At 40.3% G+C, this 17,323-nt stretch overlaps 1 protein-coding gene across 1 annotated transcript in view; it reads left to right on the top strand.

The window, feature by feature from the left end:
- Positions 1-1,639: 1,639 nt before the first annotated feature.
- gpc5a (glypican 5a) overlaps positions 1,640-17,323 on the top strand; it is a gene marked incomplete at its 5' end in the record, with an annotated part of 137,667 nt that continues 121,983 nt past the window's right edge. The window contains 2 exons of the mRNA XM_080512526.1: positions 1,640-1,796; positions 5,408-5,569. Of these exons, the coding sequence (XP_080368652.1) occupies positions 1,640-1,796; positions 5,408-5,569 (319 nt within the window). The remainder of the gene's footprint in view (positions 1,797-5,407; positions 5,570-17,323) is intronic.

The following is a 17,323-nucleotide window of genomic DNA, read 5'->3' as shown; positions in this document are numbered from 1 at the left end:
TACTTCTAACTGCATCTTTCCAAATTCAAGTGTCGCCGCCATCGACCAATGTGTGGATCACTGCACGGTCAGTTTTGCTGGTTTGCATTCCGCTTCAGATGTTTGCTGTGCAAATCCATGCAAAACTGACTGTGTTGATGAACAATCGTCTGCTGAGTGTTGGGTTTTTTTTGGTTATTTGGTTGTTGTTTTTTTGTCCCTGGGAGATGGTCCGTTCCTGTACAGGTGGGGATTGGTAGCAATGCTGTTTACCTGAAGGTATTGCACTTGTCCCGGCCTGTATAGGAAAGGGGAGATTACGCTAGATCTGGATTCTGACCCAAATGTTGAAGAGAAAACTTTGCTGATATTGGTGTTCTTCAGATTCATTTGTTGCTAATTTGCAATTCTGCTTTAAATAAATTGAACTTTGCATTCAGTATTTTCTTTGTTTGTTTTTCATTCTGTTGTTTCTCATGAGTTTGTCTCCCTGAAACTTTTGCCTTTCACTTCGGTACATTTCCATTTTAACGAGACCAAAGGACTGAACTCACATTGATGGAACGAGATGCATGATTGACTTGAACTGTTATTCTCCACTTCTCAAGCAACTAAATACTTCTCTTTCAATTTGTCATACATGTATGTTAAATGAGTAAATGCTTCATATAGGTGACTTGTATTTCTAGTCTATGAATTCCTGATTAGCATGAAACATCTTGTGCTAATGGTAATTTTATGTGATGACAATGTAGAGTGAGATTTTGTTGATTCCTTAAGACACAATTACAAATGATCAAAGGTGTTTCTGTATGTACGTATGACTGTCTTTTCTCCCCCTTTGTTTTGGTTCTAAATTAATGTGTAGCTCACAAGACTTCCCATGTCCCCTTTCTCCTCAGCAATATGAATGTTGGCATTGAGGTACTAAACCTGATAAAATTGAAATTTATAGGTTAATGAGTACAAGGATGGATGCTGGTGCAAATGGTACGTTGTTTTGAGAACACGTGAGGAAAAAACAAATAACCTTTACTTTTAATACAGGTAATTGTTGAGACAAATCCGTAATTGTCCAGAAAGGCAAGGGAAACAAGAGCATTCAAACACGGGCCAATTAACTGCTTTTTAAGAAAGAAAAAAAAACATTAAACCGTTACAAAGAGATAAAATCAAATAATGAAAAGACCATGAAGTGAGCTCATTTGGTAATACAGGTATAAAAGTTTCTCTTTAAAGTATGAAAGTTTATAAGCGGGTTTTTCCCATGAAGGATCGATATGCAGAGGCACAGGGTGTCCGGCAGATGGCGCTGCTGGGCCTCACTGGCGCAGCGGTGCAGCCGCGGCGGAGTGCAGGTAACGTTACGGTACCGCCTCTGCTGTCTGTCCAACCAACTTGGACAACATGCCGCTTTCAGAGAGTCAAGTCACATCGCTGCAACTTTCTATCCGCGTCTAGATTCCGAGGCTTTTATCTGGAGCGTTTCCTCAGCGGAAACACGAAACGCCACATGGTCGCTGCGAAATCCTGAAATGTGGACTCACCTGGTACCTGGTCTGTAGATTTGAGGAGGAACCGCGACTTTCGTACAGGCTTCACTTTTTGCTATTTATTTATTTATTTTTATAGGGGATCATTTAGCTTGGATTTGACTACAATGGGAGTTCTATGGACGTACTGCGTTTTCCTCCTGGCTTGGTGCTGCTGCTGCTGCTTTGGACTTGGACGCGCAAACAAATGCGATGAAGTGCGCAAAGTTTTCCAACTCAGGCAGATTGGACCAAATCAATTACTGCCTTCGAGTCCCAGACCAGGTATGTAAATAGATTTAACACACGGATCCCAGGGATACCCACAAAACCACAGAGCAATGCAAATGATTATCTATTAAATGAATAACCAATCGACATACCAACCCGCAGAGGGAAATTCATGTATTTTTCCTGTGGAGATCATTAACTGCTTTGCTGCTGCGAACCTGTCATTTCCAGGCTTCTTTAAACACACTTTGAAGTCTCAGAAAACGCACCTTCTTGAACCCATTTCAAGGGTGTGTGTGTAGTTATGATAATGATAGAGTGTAGAAGAAGTGACTTGATGTTGCATCTATTTGTCTGATTGTTGTGTCTTTTTTAAAATTTATTTTTTAAGTAATTTAGGATTCAAATGAAATTCGAGCCCGTCCTTGTTATAGATTTTTATTCAATCTCAAGGCATCTGCTCAAATTACTGCTAAGCAGCTTGTTGGAGTCATGCTTCTCAGCGAAGCCCTTCAATTGAAAATGATTCAAGGAGCAAGTTAAAAGCGAAACGGCCTATAAAAGCAGCACTCCCTGTCTTCATTACATTATTACCAGCAGAGCACAGGCAAAGTTATGCTATTTTAACCCCCTGACACAAGATCTAATGCTGCTGAGATTACTTGTTGGTCATGATGAAAAAGTACATCTCCTCCCTCCACTGGGTGTTTACAGCAGATAAGTGGCTTCCAGGGATAAACAGGAATTATTTTGTGTAAAGTTGGGTAAACTAGGCTTCACTTGGCTTGCTGCACGCCACCCATATGATAATTCAGTACAAGATTTGGGGGGAATTATGGGTGTGGATGTTTCATGTGGGCTGTCATTGAGTGGATGGCTTGCTCCTGCTGCTCCTCTGTGTGCTCCTCTTGGAAAAGTAAATCCTAATGGTGTTGACTATGATCCTGCCACAAACTGCTCCCTATAAACTTCCTCACTCCATTCCCCCACCGCTGCCGCTGCAAGGGAGCCGATTCTATTGACAAAAAAAGCCTTGAAATGCCTCCTAAACCTCTAACTAACCCTTATAATGCCATCACCACTCCTGCTCCCTGAATGAGCCTGTGTGGATTTAAGTCTTTTTCCTGTTTCACTGCAGACCTGGAAAGTACTTTCTCTGAGATAACTTGTGTGCAGCAGGGGCCTCTTTTAGTTTAAGGGATGATAAGCTCCTAAGATTCAGAGGCTGCTAACCCTGTAAAAACGTGTGCTACTGTTTTAAAACTGCTAAACTGCTGACCCTTCTTCCAGCAGCAGACAGATGAAGGCTTCCCAAGTCCAAAGGCATCTTGAGGTGGAAAAAATGCATAATTTCCTTGATTCATTTAGAATCAGTACGCCTCAGATGGAATGAGGCATAGTAGATACATCGGTGAGATTTTAGAAGTTCTCTATAACTGAGTCTACTTTTGGTGAAAACTTGCCCTCAGAAATTTCAGGAATCTGAGAGAGAGACGCTGGACACTGCCCGTCTGATAAGAGGTGCCAAACAGTCTTCAGTTTAGGTCAGAACTCAGCCGGTCAGAGGTCTACCGCCAGGGCCGAAAAGAAAGAAAGAAAAAAAAAAAAAAAGCTGCTGTCTGTCATGCTGGAAGTGGGAATAGTTTCAGGAAGCTTTTAGGTCAAAAAAGCGAGACCCGGGGCCACTTTCATGTTGTCTTATCTGGAGGACTTTGAATTCCTCCACGTGTGCCATCGCCTCCTCTGCTCCCTCTTCGCTCTTGAACCTCGCAGGGAGCTGATAGTGTCTCTGGCAACAGCCCCGCACTCTCTGCCTAGGCATGTCTGAGAGCCTTTTGCAGAATTTTGGTCGCTTTTAAGATGTTTTCATTGTCCCGTATGTGAGCAGATTGCTTACATTTGCTCGTAGTGGAAAACTGAAGACCTCGGTCTTAGTGACGCAATAATGCTTTGACTCCAGTTTTACCACATGATCTGGGGGTTTTGATTTTGCTGCTTCACAAGAGCTTTTCTTTTTAAAGTTTTAGACTTGATATTGTTGGAACATCTCCACATATTATGACTGAGACATTTCACATGTATGGTAAATGTTTTGATATACCTCTATGCTTCTGAACAGTAGCTCTATTAATCTTTCACATTTGCAATTCTAAGCTTGTAACATGTGTGGCCAATAAAATGGTAATTAAGGACTCGCACATTGCCTTCAAACTTTGTTTTATTATTGTTCCCAGAAGATAACGTCTACTGACTTCAGCTTTGTCCTGATTTTTAATCACGTGCCACCATCTGGTTGACGTTTATGGTGTTTGCTGAACAGTTGTCACGTAGATCAACAAACATTTTAGTTCAAATTGTCACATTTCTCTGTTATTAATTTTCATTTACCAAACAAAAACCTCATTAAAATACGTGAAAAATACTCACATTATCCAAAATTTTAAGTGCCAATGTTTTGGTTCAGCGTTAACGTACAGGAACGGCAAACTGGAAAATGGTTCGCAGGAGTCACTGTGATAATCTTTGCTCTCCAGTTGGAGCTAAAAGCTCACATTTTGCTCACCTCTATGCCTCAGGACAGCTTCACATACATAGCTTCAGGTGTGAGTCTTGTTCCTCGGCTGATAAATCGAGGGCAACTGCTCGTCAGTTTGAAGAGTCCATCACAAGGATAATACAGAAGACAGGTAGACTGAGCACTCCTTCATGCCTTTGGGCAGTTTCGGGTGTCAAATCCGTCTGATTTGCTTGTCATTGGAATGTGTGAAGGTAAGTGGAGCACACTAAAGACAGCAGGAAAAGCCATAACCTTGGTTAATGGCAACAGATTTGAGTCATTCTTTTTTTTGTTCCCCAGAAAAACAAATGTATGGTGGTGATTATTGAAATTCTGAAAGCTTCACAAGGTCTTTCTTTGAGGGTATTTAACCAAATCCAAAGGATTTCTCTTTCAAAGATTGGGTGACAGAGCATTAAAACCGTTTTACTTGCATAATCAAAAAAACATTGCAAATTACAAACACAGCAACTGCTGAATCTCAACATTAAAGATAGCAAAACTGTTTATTTGACTGGACTGATTCTACATTTTTGGAATTTTTGTGATAAAATTTAATGATGACATATCACAGACTTTAGCTGTCAAATATGTACCAGAGGCTTTCTGTGTTTGACATTGACAGTCTCCCCCTTTACATGGAAAAACCTTTGAAGGTGACACATTAAATCTCTAAATTCACCTGAGTAGGTTCTTTTAGCATCGTGATGTTATCATACAGTATATTCTCTTTAAGCAACTTCACACACCCAAAAAATACATAAAGCTTTACTTACAGTCAAGAATACATTTTTGTTTCTTGAGATTGGCTCTCTGACCCATCTCTGACAGATTCCTTGAATTAACACATATTTTAAATATGTCATATTAAGACTGGATTGCATTGACTGGGACATACTCCAGCCTCTAGAACTCTACTGGATAAACCAGATAAAGGAGTTGAATGGATAGATTTTGATTTGCTAAACTCTTTAGATTGCCTAACCTCTTACTATGAGAGGCGCAAAAGGAAGAAAACAAAAGTAGAAACTTAGCAACTTTACTTTGTGTTTTATTTCTCTCTCTTGTTCACTAAGTTTTCAGATGATATTTTATCTTGGTGACTCAGGTCCAGACCTCCAGGTGTGCATGTCCAAGAACCTGACGTGCTGCACCAAAAAGATGGAGGAGAGATACCAGCTGGCGGCTCGGAGGGACATCCAAAACATCCTCCAGACATCCAGCTCCAGCCTCAAGTTTCTCATATCGCGCAACGTGGCTGCTTTTCAAGGTGAGATCTGATTGCTCTGTGCATGTTTAGACTTCACAGCAGTGACTGCATGCGCACGTGCCGGGAGCCAATGTTTGTCATGATATCATAAGTGTGTAAATGTTTGTGAGCATTTTTCGACCGGGAGTATACATTTAGGGTTTGTGTGGGTGCTCTGCAAAAACAGTGGATGAGTCAGCGTGTGCGTGTGTGTGTGTCTGTGAGTGTGTCTGTGTCTGTGTGTGAGGCTCCACTTCAGGACAAACAGAGCCATGTCTGTCCTCCTTCCAGATCTGCTGCCACCATCTGATCTTGAGATTAGATAGGTTTGCTGTTACTGTTGGAGGCTTGGGCGGCTGGCCGGCCGGAGGGCAACATCTTTGTCCCGGATATGTTCAGGGGGATTTTACTAATAGCTCTCTTGCTGTGTAAAGTGTCCAGCTAAATATTTTCATATTAAATCACAACCTGAAGTTGCCCCCCATGATTAAAGAATTGGAAAACAGTTATCTGATGACAGACATATTCTAATTGGCTGGAGTGGACAGCCATCTCTGCATTGGTGTTGTTTTCCATTCCTCTCCATCCTTTCACTCAGCAATGCTTTACAGGTAGAAACTTGCCTTGCTTGCTATGCTCACCCTGCCCAGTGTGGGATGTTTTCTTTCCCTCTGATAGCCGTCATATGATGTCTCAAACGGGTGGGTGACAAATACAGAGCTTATGACTTGAATGTACAGTCTCAGACATATCATTAAGCCAATTGACTTTAACGATGCCTCTCGGTTTAAAGACGTGGCTCTTATCCTCCGCCTAAACTCAAACAATTTCGAAGAGACTCTCATGTGATCACTGTGTTTTAGTTGTGGTCGTCAGGGGCAATGCCCTGATTTTTTTTTTTTTTTAGCAGATTTATTCACGTGTCTGCTCACTCTCTGAAGTTGACAAAATAAAATGACTGCAGTATTTCTTCTCTAGTTTTTAATGAGTGGCAAATCTGAAGAAGCTTTGAAACAATGTTGTCAGCATTGCTGACGTTCTGAAAGTAAAGCTCCCCCAAGCCGTCTGTGACACTCTGCAGTATTTGCTTTACAACTAAGTTACAGATGTGTAATTTAAACTACCTAAACATCAAGTTTGTTTCTAAAAAAGACTGAAGGAGTTAGAAAAAAAACAAACGTGTTTTTATTGTGGCCTCTTTTCATTTACAGTTCAGGGACATGCTTGACAATCTAGCATAGGGTTGGGCAAATCATTTTCCAGAGGGGACGCTTAAAAACACAAGCACTGCTGTGGAGGGCTGAACCATAAATTAAGCTCAATTCTGCCCAATATAATTGTATTCCTTGATTAAAAGTTGCATGTTACATGGTTTTGATAAGCGACAGCTCTGCTTCTTCACCGGTCCAGATCTTATGTTTTTGTTTGCCAACTGTAACACACGGAAATCTGTTCCACACAAAATAAAGCTTACTTTAGAAAAGAACTGCTGGAATGTCCACACGTTGATTAAAACTCCAGCATCAATATAGTTTAATTTTTGTGATCGTTAGCTCTGGTTTCAAACACAGTGAATAGTGGTACAGGTAAACACAACCAATCCACATTAAATCAATGAAATCAATAATTTTCAAATTATGAATCAAAGCAGTTTGGCGCATGGATCATGTACACACATTTTATTTGGATTCCTAATTTCTGATCAACCTCTCTTTGAGCAGCAGAAGACATCCAGCGGCAGTATGGGTCCAGCGGTCCCTTGCTTTGATCTGGGGAGTACTTATGGATGCAGTAGGCTGAATCTGTGAACAAACTAAAACTACACCTGGGCCTACAATTATTGTTAGCAAGGACGATGACTCCCTGAGGCACAGGAAAGAAAAACATTTGACTTTGATCAGACACACAGCTTTGATAAAAGGTTTTAGTCACAGTTTTTTTGTTTGAGGATAGGGAAAGTATACAACGTCATCACCTTTATCCTCAGGTGTGCATCGGGAGCAGACCTGGGCATTATTATACAGCCTTGGGGCCACATGAGGTCCTCTGATTGTCACTGACCGGCCAGTGAGAGATCCAGAGATTTTAGGAGTCAACAGGTACACGAAGCAAACACTGCAACTGCTTTGCTTTAATTCTGGAAATGGTGGCTTTTATGTAGTTCAGGTTTGTGGGTTTATGTTTACCCAGGTTCATTGTGTTGACTAACAAAGCTAACAATTGCTGATAGACTGATGCAGAATGTAGGGTGTAAACATGACAAGTAGATTTGAGTGCCAATTTATGTTTTAAAGGTAAAGTGGGGTCGTTAACGTGTAGAGAACAGATTGCGATATTCCTGGAATCTAATTTGAATCATCATGATTATCAGACAAAACCCACAAAATAAATTGCCAGATGCAGAACTGTAGCTTTTCAAACCTCTAGAACATACTGCTCTTTCTTGGTGAATATTCACATTTTATAAAATGTAGTTTACTTGATGTCCGAGTTTGTCATGTGGCTCCATAACGACAATAATTGTCCACCCCTGCTTCAGGGAGCCTTTTTGTCTTCTTGCCACCTCTGAAAACATCTCATAACAACCGCTGAGGATTTCGGTGACGCAGGGCAGCAAGTCAAACAAGGCTTCAGGAGCCAGTAACTGTTTGAAAATGTAGTCAAAATGAGTCGCACTCACATAGCTTCGCCTGTGGAATGGTAGCCAGTGTGCGATCCTGCCAAACCAAACAGAGTTCCCTGTCAACATCGGCTCCCATCAGTCAACAAACATTGGCGGCTGTGTCAAACATCCAAGCTGTATAATACAAGTGGCAACAGAAGTTCAGTCATTCAGGCTGTGTATTGGAGCCACAGCTGCAGCGTTACGTCTCTGAATATTGCAATCATTAAATAAAAAGGGCTCATTGCTAAGCGTCTTTTGTGAAAATTATTTTTTTGTTTCACTCAAAGAACGAGGAGACGCTGCAATGAAAGACAAGTCACATTATTTCAATGGATCTGAGATGCTGGCAAACAGCTAATTACTTTTTTTTTGTTGTATTCAAATGTGTTGGCAAATTCTTTAACACGAATAGGCTAATGGACTCCTCCGGAGGTTTGTTGAAACCATAAGAGCCTCATCTATTAAACCCTTGGATGTGTAAAGACAAGGTAAATGTGACATTGTGGACATGCAAGTGGAAGCTGATCCTTTAACAAGATACAATGCAAATTGAGTCTGGATATCGATATCAAATGTCGTGTGTGCCCTCTGGATTGTACAAAATACTGGCAAGAGTTTATAAGTGATGAATGTACAACATGCAAGGTGATTTACAAGGTCATGTAAATCAGTTCAGTCTTCAGGAGGGCTGCTGCTGCTGCTGCTGTCCCGAGGACATTTCCTTTACTGGCTCGCCACAACTTTTGTTTGTGCACTTCAAGATTTTATGAGTTGTACTTCACTTTCTGACTTTGTGAGTGATCATCTCCCATATTGTATTTGTTTGCCAAATTCACATTTATTAGCTGTTATGCTCCTATATATTTAACAGTTTAAATAAATGTAATAGCTTTGTGTGCTGAGACGCTCCTCTCCTCATTGTTGCATCAGCACATCATTTGATCTCTCCATGTGCTCATATGCAAACTGAGCACAGACCCAGATACTGATTGCAGCTTTTTGTTTTAGTGTAATCCGTCTAAAGCAAGCAAAGCCCATTTTTGAACGTTACTATTTGCAGGTGATATCGATCATGGTGACATTCCTGGTAATTGTCTGTACATTTGCAAAGTGAAAGTAATCTGTTTGCGTAAGCATGGAATTTAACATGCTTTGTGGATCAAGTCCAAAACCTTTCTTATGTGTCAAGTGTCCACTTTGTCACTTTCGACACTGATCTTTCTTTTGTTTCTGAGAAAAATGTATTATTTTATTTGTTGCCATGTTACTTTCACTTACTCATCAACAAAAGTGTTGCAAGCCATCCTCAAGAAAAAAAAAAAACAACAAAAAAAAAAATCCCAAACTGTGTGGGCCAGTTCGCAGAAGCTGCAAAAACATGACCTACCACATTGGCTCATAGAAGCAAGAAAGGCTTGTGCTTGGAGGAGGATGTTGTGGAAGTGTGGCTTATATATGGGACATACATAGGACATAATGATGAAACTAGTCAACATGCAAAGTTCTTGAAGTCAAACATTACATACTATCTCTTGAGCCTACATATAACCAACTAGCACCTCTCCGATGGAAAACAAATGTTTACTCTTGTTTTCTCAATAATTAAAAGCCTGTGCTGTTCCTCACATATGCGTTTATCTTGTTTTGTCCCATCAAAAAAAGTGTACTGTCATCCCTGACTAAGTCATGGGTGGGATTATTCATCAGAATTTCTCTGGATTGTGTATGAATGGAAGCATCGATTCAATTTTGTTTTCAAACCAAATCACACATTTTGACAATGTTCACTACAGCCTGAGCTACTCATGAGCCGCTGTCAAACAATGTTTGTCCTGCTATTGAGGTAAATCTGTGCTGATGAAAGCTGATACTTGTTCAAATGTTGATGCAGACGTTTTGGCTCAGGGTTAACGTGTCTTGTTTGCACACACACACACACACACACACACACACACACACACACACACACACACACACACACACACACACACACACACACACACACACACACACACACACACACACACACACACACACACACACACACACACACACACACACACACACACACACACACACACACACACAAATGCACATACAGACATGCACACATGAACCAGTGCCACCCACGTGGCATTGTTCGTGTTGGCCACGGATGCTTTAAGAGCCTTTGTCACCCGGAGAAGACTGGCTGTGGTACAATATGTATGGGAAGCACGGAGGGACAGAAATGTCTGGGAGGTTTTCAGATCTTAACAGAGTGGAAAAAGGAGCTGTTTTGCTGTTCATGTGCAGACACAAAAGAATCACAAGTCAAGCATTTAATCCACTGTTCATATCTGGGGAATGCTCAGTGATGCTGAATTAATTTGAGTAAAATGTTTCTTATTCATCTTGTGTGACTGTGAGGTTTTGTTTTGGGTGGTTTTTTTGGGGGGAGATTACAATGGAAGTGGAAAAAAGCGAGTTTATCCTTAAATGACAGTAAAAAAAAGTGCTTTCACTTAGATGCCCTCAACTTTTGGAGTGTTTGTGTTCGGTTTCACTGTTTCACGTCAGGAAAACAGGCAGGAAAGATGAATCTTTTAGTGAGTAGGTGGATGGTTTTGTGCTAGAAAAACAAGTCCCACAAATATAGCAGTATGGTGATTGGCAGCCTGCACTGGAGCTTGAGAGACAATGAAGAATGAGCAAAGTGTTTAATGCATTGCAGCCACAGACGGGAAGAAGGACGAGTTAAAAGGGGGTAGGCTAATGTGGTCATTTGTTATGTGCAAAGCCCTCAATTAGGCATCTTTATACGACGTAGCTGAAGAGGGTGGGCGGGAGGGTGAAGAAATTAAAGGAATATAACTGGATGCCATGCTGGATAACACTCGGGAGACATCAAGAAAAAAAAACCTCAGAAAATGCTATTTAAAATGTTTCATCCTCGGGGACTTGATTCTCAAGTTTTTCTGCTTGTAATGGGGCACAGTTAAAAAAAAAAAAAAAAAAAAAAAAAAAAAATCTTTCCAGGGCATCTTTTATGTCGAAAAACCACTCAATGCTTTAATGTAATGAGAAACACAAATAAATGAAAACAAGTGCCGGAGCTGTTAATTATGAGTACAGCTTCAAAGCGCAGCTCATCCCGCAGCAATTTTTCATTATATTTCTCTCTCTTCTTCACACAAATGTGTCACAACATTTCAATATCTCGTCCTAAAATGAACCTGACCGTTGCCTTTCAAGTCAATTCACAGCCAAAAGATAGCAGGGCAACTGGGATGATAAAAAAAAAAAACTAGAGAAGACTGAGTTGAAGGCAAACTGTCAGCAGCCGGCCTTTGAGCTTCGCAGCACATCACTTTCCTCCCCCTCTATCCTGGTCTGTCAGCAACTCTCTCAGGACTGCATGTTTTCATTCACTGGTTGTGAGGTTTCTGCACTTGGTCCTCGCAACGCACAAATATGCGGCCTGCTGTGCAGGGCTTCAGGGGAGATCTTTTTTCATCCCATGCAGGTTTGTCTTACATCCATGGCAACCAACCTGTGCAATCCCAGCGCCCCGTGGGGCAGGAGTCAAATAAAGCTCAAACTTGGCCCACTATGAATCAGCTGTTCGTGTTGCACGAGAGAGCGTCTGAGGAGGGCCACTCAAATTATAGGAAAATAGTTCGAGATCACCACATCAAAGGATTTCCCTCCTCCAAGGAAGCTTTGACTTGGGGAACAATTTGGAAAGCACTGTGCAGAGCAGGCAAGAGATACTGAAGTTTGAGTAAATAACAATCAACTTGTAGCACTCGCTGGGGCTGCACAGTGGTTAACACTCTTCTGAGAGGTCTGGGGAACTCTCTACAATGAGTTGACAGGTTCTCCCTGTGCGAAACTTTTTCAGGGTACTTATAACATTATTTTTAAAATTGAAGTCACATTATGAAAAATTCATTTTCTAATGGTTTTCCAACAGTACTATGTGTCGCAATACCTGGGAATGAAGCCCCAGAAGTGAAGAAAATCTGTCATCTCTCTCCCTGGTTTGTTTAAATTTTTCAAAGGTGGGTTGCTCCAACAAGCAAATCAAAAATCAAACCTTTATATATTGCCATCAGGAGTTTAACCAATCCCAATTAAGGTAGCCCCTCTCTTTGCCTCCTCCCACAATTACACAGCTCTGCTCTGGCACATGGCACTTCAACAGACATGTGCTTATAACATATAATCATGTTCACAGCAATTTCTGCACGTTTAGCACTGAATTTGAGGGCAACATTAATTTACCTGCCTGTGTGGAGAAACAGCTGTTGTGACTCCGATCCTTTTTGTAGTCAAGTCTAAAACTCTCTAATTAACACGTCATATCTTATTTATTTAATCTATACAGATTAGATATGAGTTGGGTCGTATGATATTTTGTTCTGAACCTGCAAGTTTTCAGTGGTTGTTTCAGTTCACACGCTTTGCCTTTCATGCAACTCTGTTTTGTAGGACGGCTGTGAAGAAGTTGTATAGAAAAACCATAGAAATGTGTTTGAGTTAGTAAAAGTGTATTTAAAAAAAAAAAGAATAATTCAAAAGTTGATCTCAAGACCTTCGCCAGCATGACCTCTTGAAGTGCACATGGAGACTGGCAGCTATAAATTCAATGCTCTTGTTAGGTGGATGTTTGTGGTGTGGGGCTGTTGTGACCATTAACACCGTGTGGTTTGTGGTCTTCCTGCCAGTCAGTGTGTCATTTTGGTTTCTACCCTGGGAAGAAGAGAAATATTCTCATTGAAATGGGACTCAGGAATTCAGCAGACACAGCCAGTCATCCAGCCATTGCGTTTATATTTGCAAACTTTCTAATTGTGAGCTGCAGTCATGTCAGGAGCACCACGGGTGCTGATGAGTGCAGGATTAAAGGAGGCATGACTGGCTCCTGGTATTGCTGAAGTGCAGAGCTCGCCTGTTGTTCTCTGGACTTGCAGTTTAGACTCATAAATGCTAATTGTGTGTCTGTTTTTAAACAGCTTTTAAAAGAGCCTCTGTTTACTCTTTAAATCATAAAAAGGATCTTAGTTGAATGGCAGTGGCTCCACAGCTTGACTAAGAGGAGACTTCGGTCTGCTGTCAAACTAGTTCAATGCACTCTGTGCTGATGGAGCTCACATTAAAGTGGACGTAAACCTGCTTTGATTGCTTCAGATTAGGTATGTGATGTGAGTCTTTTGTGGCAGGCTGTCCATAACAGCCCAATAATGCTGTCAAATTCCAGTAAAGTCCTTCTACCATCCATGGTTGACACCGAGGTAGGCCATAAACCTTGGTGGATCAAATCCAATGAAAGCATTTTTTTTTTTTTTTATTTGATTGAAAAAAAAAAGACAAAATTAAACTGAGACCAAAGACATTGAGTGAAATCAGTGTTTAATGGAAACAAAGTATTGTAGAACTTTTAATGCCAATTGACTTTGTCACACTCAAATATCAAAGAAAGTCAAAACAAGAGTAGTTTACTGTCTTTTTAAAACAGTCAATTTATTTGTCTGTGTCTGCTTTACCCGAGTGAAGGTTGTGGAGTTTGAGCCAATTCCACATAGCATTGGGTGAAACATGTGCGACACCCCAGACAGACAACCAGTTGCAGTTCGTCTAAATTGTTGACTATATCATTATTAAACAAAGATACGTCTAACCTGGACAAATCACCTATATAGGACAAGGTAGCTTCGGGTGTAGCTTCAGTTTGTTCTTAGGGAAAAGGTATGGAACTCAGTGTGGTCTTGTTCTGTGTAACCCGTCAGCTTCAAGGTTCCTCGTGTTGTGCCTTCACAGATGGTCTTCTGATTAACTCAGTTGTAAAGAGAGGTTATTTGAGTTACTGTAGTGTTAGTGTAGTAGTGGCCATGAGGTTAGAGAAGCAGATTTGAGATTTGAGGTGAGCAACAATGCCACTGCTAACAGGTTACCGCTGCAGTTCCCTGAGCAAGGCCCTCAATCCTGTAAAGCAGCCGACCATGGCAGGCCACTGCTCCGAGCACATGTAGTTAAGGTTAATTATGAATAATATTGGTCGAATGCAGACGTGTAATTTCCCCAAGGGTATTGAAAAAGTATGCTTTCTTTTTTTTTTCCAGTCTGTTAAACGAACTATACAAATACATTTTGATAGACTGATTGACATTCAATCAGTCTGGCCATTTTCCTTTGACCTCTGGTATTAACAAGGTATTTTGGCCACAAGAATCACAGCACACTGGGTATTTTTTCTTCTTTTTTGGGCCATTATTTTTAGACCCTAGAGAGGGTTATGTGTGACATTCCCATTTCTGGAACAACAAGGCCATGTCCAAAGTCACTTCAGTCACCTCCATTCTTCATTCTGACACTCATAATAATCAGCAGTTGATCTTGAGCATGTTTACATGCTTAAATACTTTGAGTTCATGCCATGTAAATAACTGATTAAGTCCTTGTGTTAACAAATAACTGAGCATATGTGACCGATGAAGTAGCAGTTGAATCTTTCAGTTTAGTACAGTGATATCATGCAAAAATAGCATTTAAAGCACCTCGGGTGAAGGCCTGTTCATTGTATGAACGCAACGATCAGAAGAACCAAGAATCAAGTGGCATGTTTAGATATTACAGTACTGACCATATTGATGAAAATACAACTGGCATCTATTATCAAACCCATTAACAGTATCGTCATTTACTGAATTATTTATACTTTTATATGAAACCAGTCTGCTAAATGCTAAAAAATTACAATTTCTGTTGTTACAGCTGATAAGTCAGTTTTTACTCTGTTAAGATGCACTTGTCTTTTATTAATGTTGGCATAAAAAAAGCTAAATCGCTTGAGTAGATTAAATATTTACATTCCATCTCAGCTCATTATATTCTGTTATTGGCTCACAAGCTATTGTATGTCATTAAACTGGTCAACTGTTTTAAAGTTACTGACTTGTTTGAAAATAACCATTTGGATTGTGCAAGCTTTAGTGTGCCTGCTGATTACTTGTATGACTCATTTCCACTGTTGTTCTAGTTGCTTCAGATGTGTTCCTGCCATCACCTGGGAATGTTTTAGAAGATACTGTCCAAAGCAGTGGTGGAGCAGCGACCACTACTTGACTAGCCATTGCATTCCAACATTTCTGAATGAATTTCAGCTTCAAAACTATAATTTCTGACCACGGATATTGTGCTCTGACCAGCCCGACAGCAGCACTGCATCACTGACTACAGTAACACACTGTTCCCTTCCAGTAAAGTTTCTATGTTGGTCACAAATTGGCTGCTCGCCTCTGTCGGGGAAAATATGCTGCTTTTTATAGGGCTCTGCATTTTAGGATCTTTTGTCTTTGCAATGAACATTCCTCATGTCGCTGAGCTCCGAAAAACACAAGGCTGCCTCACATATAAGCTGCGTCTTGGTTTATCTTGCCAAAAAACAATTCCATTGTTATGAAAGGCCACCTCATACTGCGATCTGAGAGGTCTAAAATATCAGTTTTACATTTTGGTCGTGTGCAATGACTGCGGGCTGTCTCCAAAATATCATCACAGTGATGTATTTGTAGAACTGTAGGCTTTCAATGCTTCTTTCTTTTCTTTGGACTAAGCATATCATATTTACCAGTTGGTTTTTGCTTCACCACTTTGGGTCAGTTCAAAATATCTGACCATGCACTGGACCAATTACTTCAATGAGTGACTCCCAGTGACTGGATTGATCCAGCCAAGTTTTTAATGACTTGCATCTCGTTGATCTATATCCCAAAGCAGTGATGAAATCCTTTCTTCCATAATCCCGTCGAACTATGGGCAACAGCATGGTACTCCCTGGGCAAGTCTCCAGTCCAGCTAGGAGATCACCAGAAAATGATATTGCTTGTTTTTGCATACCACTGATACAATCTATTTGTAAACTGATATAATAACTGATACTGGGATTTGTAGGTAGCAAATATTGCTGTACAGAACATTGTCATCTTTAAATTGTTCTGATTAATATAAATTCCGTTGGTGATCATGTAATTTCATTTGATACATTATCACATGCAATTTATACCCTGATAAAGCATCTTTTTCTGTTGACATTTACAACCGAAGACAATATCCTTTGTGTTTATGAATTTATTGCTATAGCAAGTGATTGCATTGCACTTTTTTAAGAGGCAATACATTTTTCAAACATCTACACGTTCCTGCAAAATATTGATTGGAAAAAAAAACCCATCCACTTCTATCTATTTCATGAGAATATTGTCTGAAAAACTGAATCAAGTCTTTATCATAAATGCAATTAGATTAACTTCATTGATCTATAAACAAAGTTTGTTGATGATCCAGGTTATAAATATTTACATACCTTTAGAGAATACATAGCCATACAACTCCTGGCTCTCCTTCACTGCCAACAGAAGGTCCAACATGTGTGCTGCTGAGCAAACCTATATAATGCTATTCTTTGGTCAAAATAATGTTTGTCCAATGTTTGTCTGATGCTTCTTGTTATGATACTCAGATATTGTTTTTCTTCCCTAAATTGATCAAGTCATCTAGGTATTTCGATTGGCACTAGATATAATGCTAGAGGCTCTTACTGACATATTCTAAGCATTCAGAGGTTAAGGGGCCGTGATGAGAGAACCACAGTGGAATTTTATGCAGTGACCAAATTGCAGTAAATACAATATTGTTTAAAATGGTAAATTACAAATAACAACATGTAAACACTTCACCTGCCAACTGTGCATGTTAGTTTCTTAGTGTAATTTAGATTTCTAGATCAGAACACTATACTGTAACTGAAACCGCCTCACAGAGTCTCAGGACTCAGTCTGGTGGTCCCACAACATCAGCAAACTGTGTGTCCCTACATGGCGAGTACTCCCAGGTCTAATTGTTTGGCATAAAAAGGTAGAAGCATATGTTTTTATGTGAGAAATAAAAGACGGAAAGGCTTACACTGAAGTAGAAAGGCCTTATTCCCACATCAATAAAACCTCGCAGACCTTGGGAAGTGAATGTGTGATGAATAGTTGTACAAACTGAATATATTGAGTGGTGGATGGCTTGTTTGAAGATTTCATAGGTTAACTCTCACAACTGGCCTTCAAATCTATTGCAAC

The sequence above is a fragment of the Blennius ocellaris genome (genome assembly GCF_963422515.1).
Source record: "Blennius ocellaris genome assembly, chromosome: 1".
In the NCBI taxonomy this organism is placed as follows: domain Eukaryota; kingdom Metazoa; phylum Chordata; class Actinopteri; order Blenniiformes; family Blenniidae; genus Blennius; species Blennius ocellaris.
The sequence above is the reverse complement of the archived record's forward strand: the minus strand, read 5'-3'. Positions and strand labels throughout refer to the sequence as shown.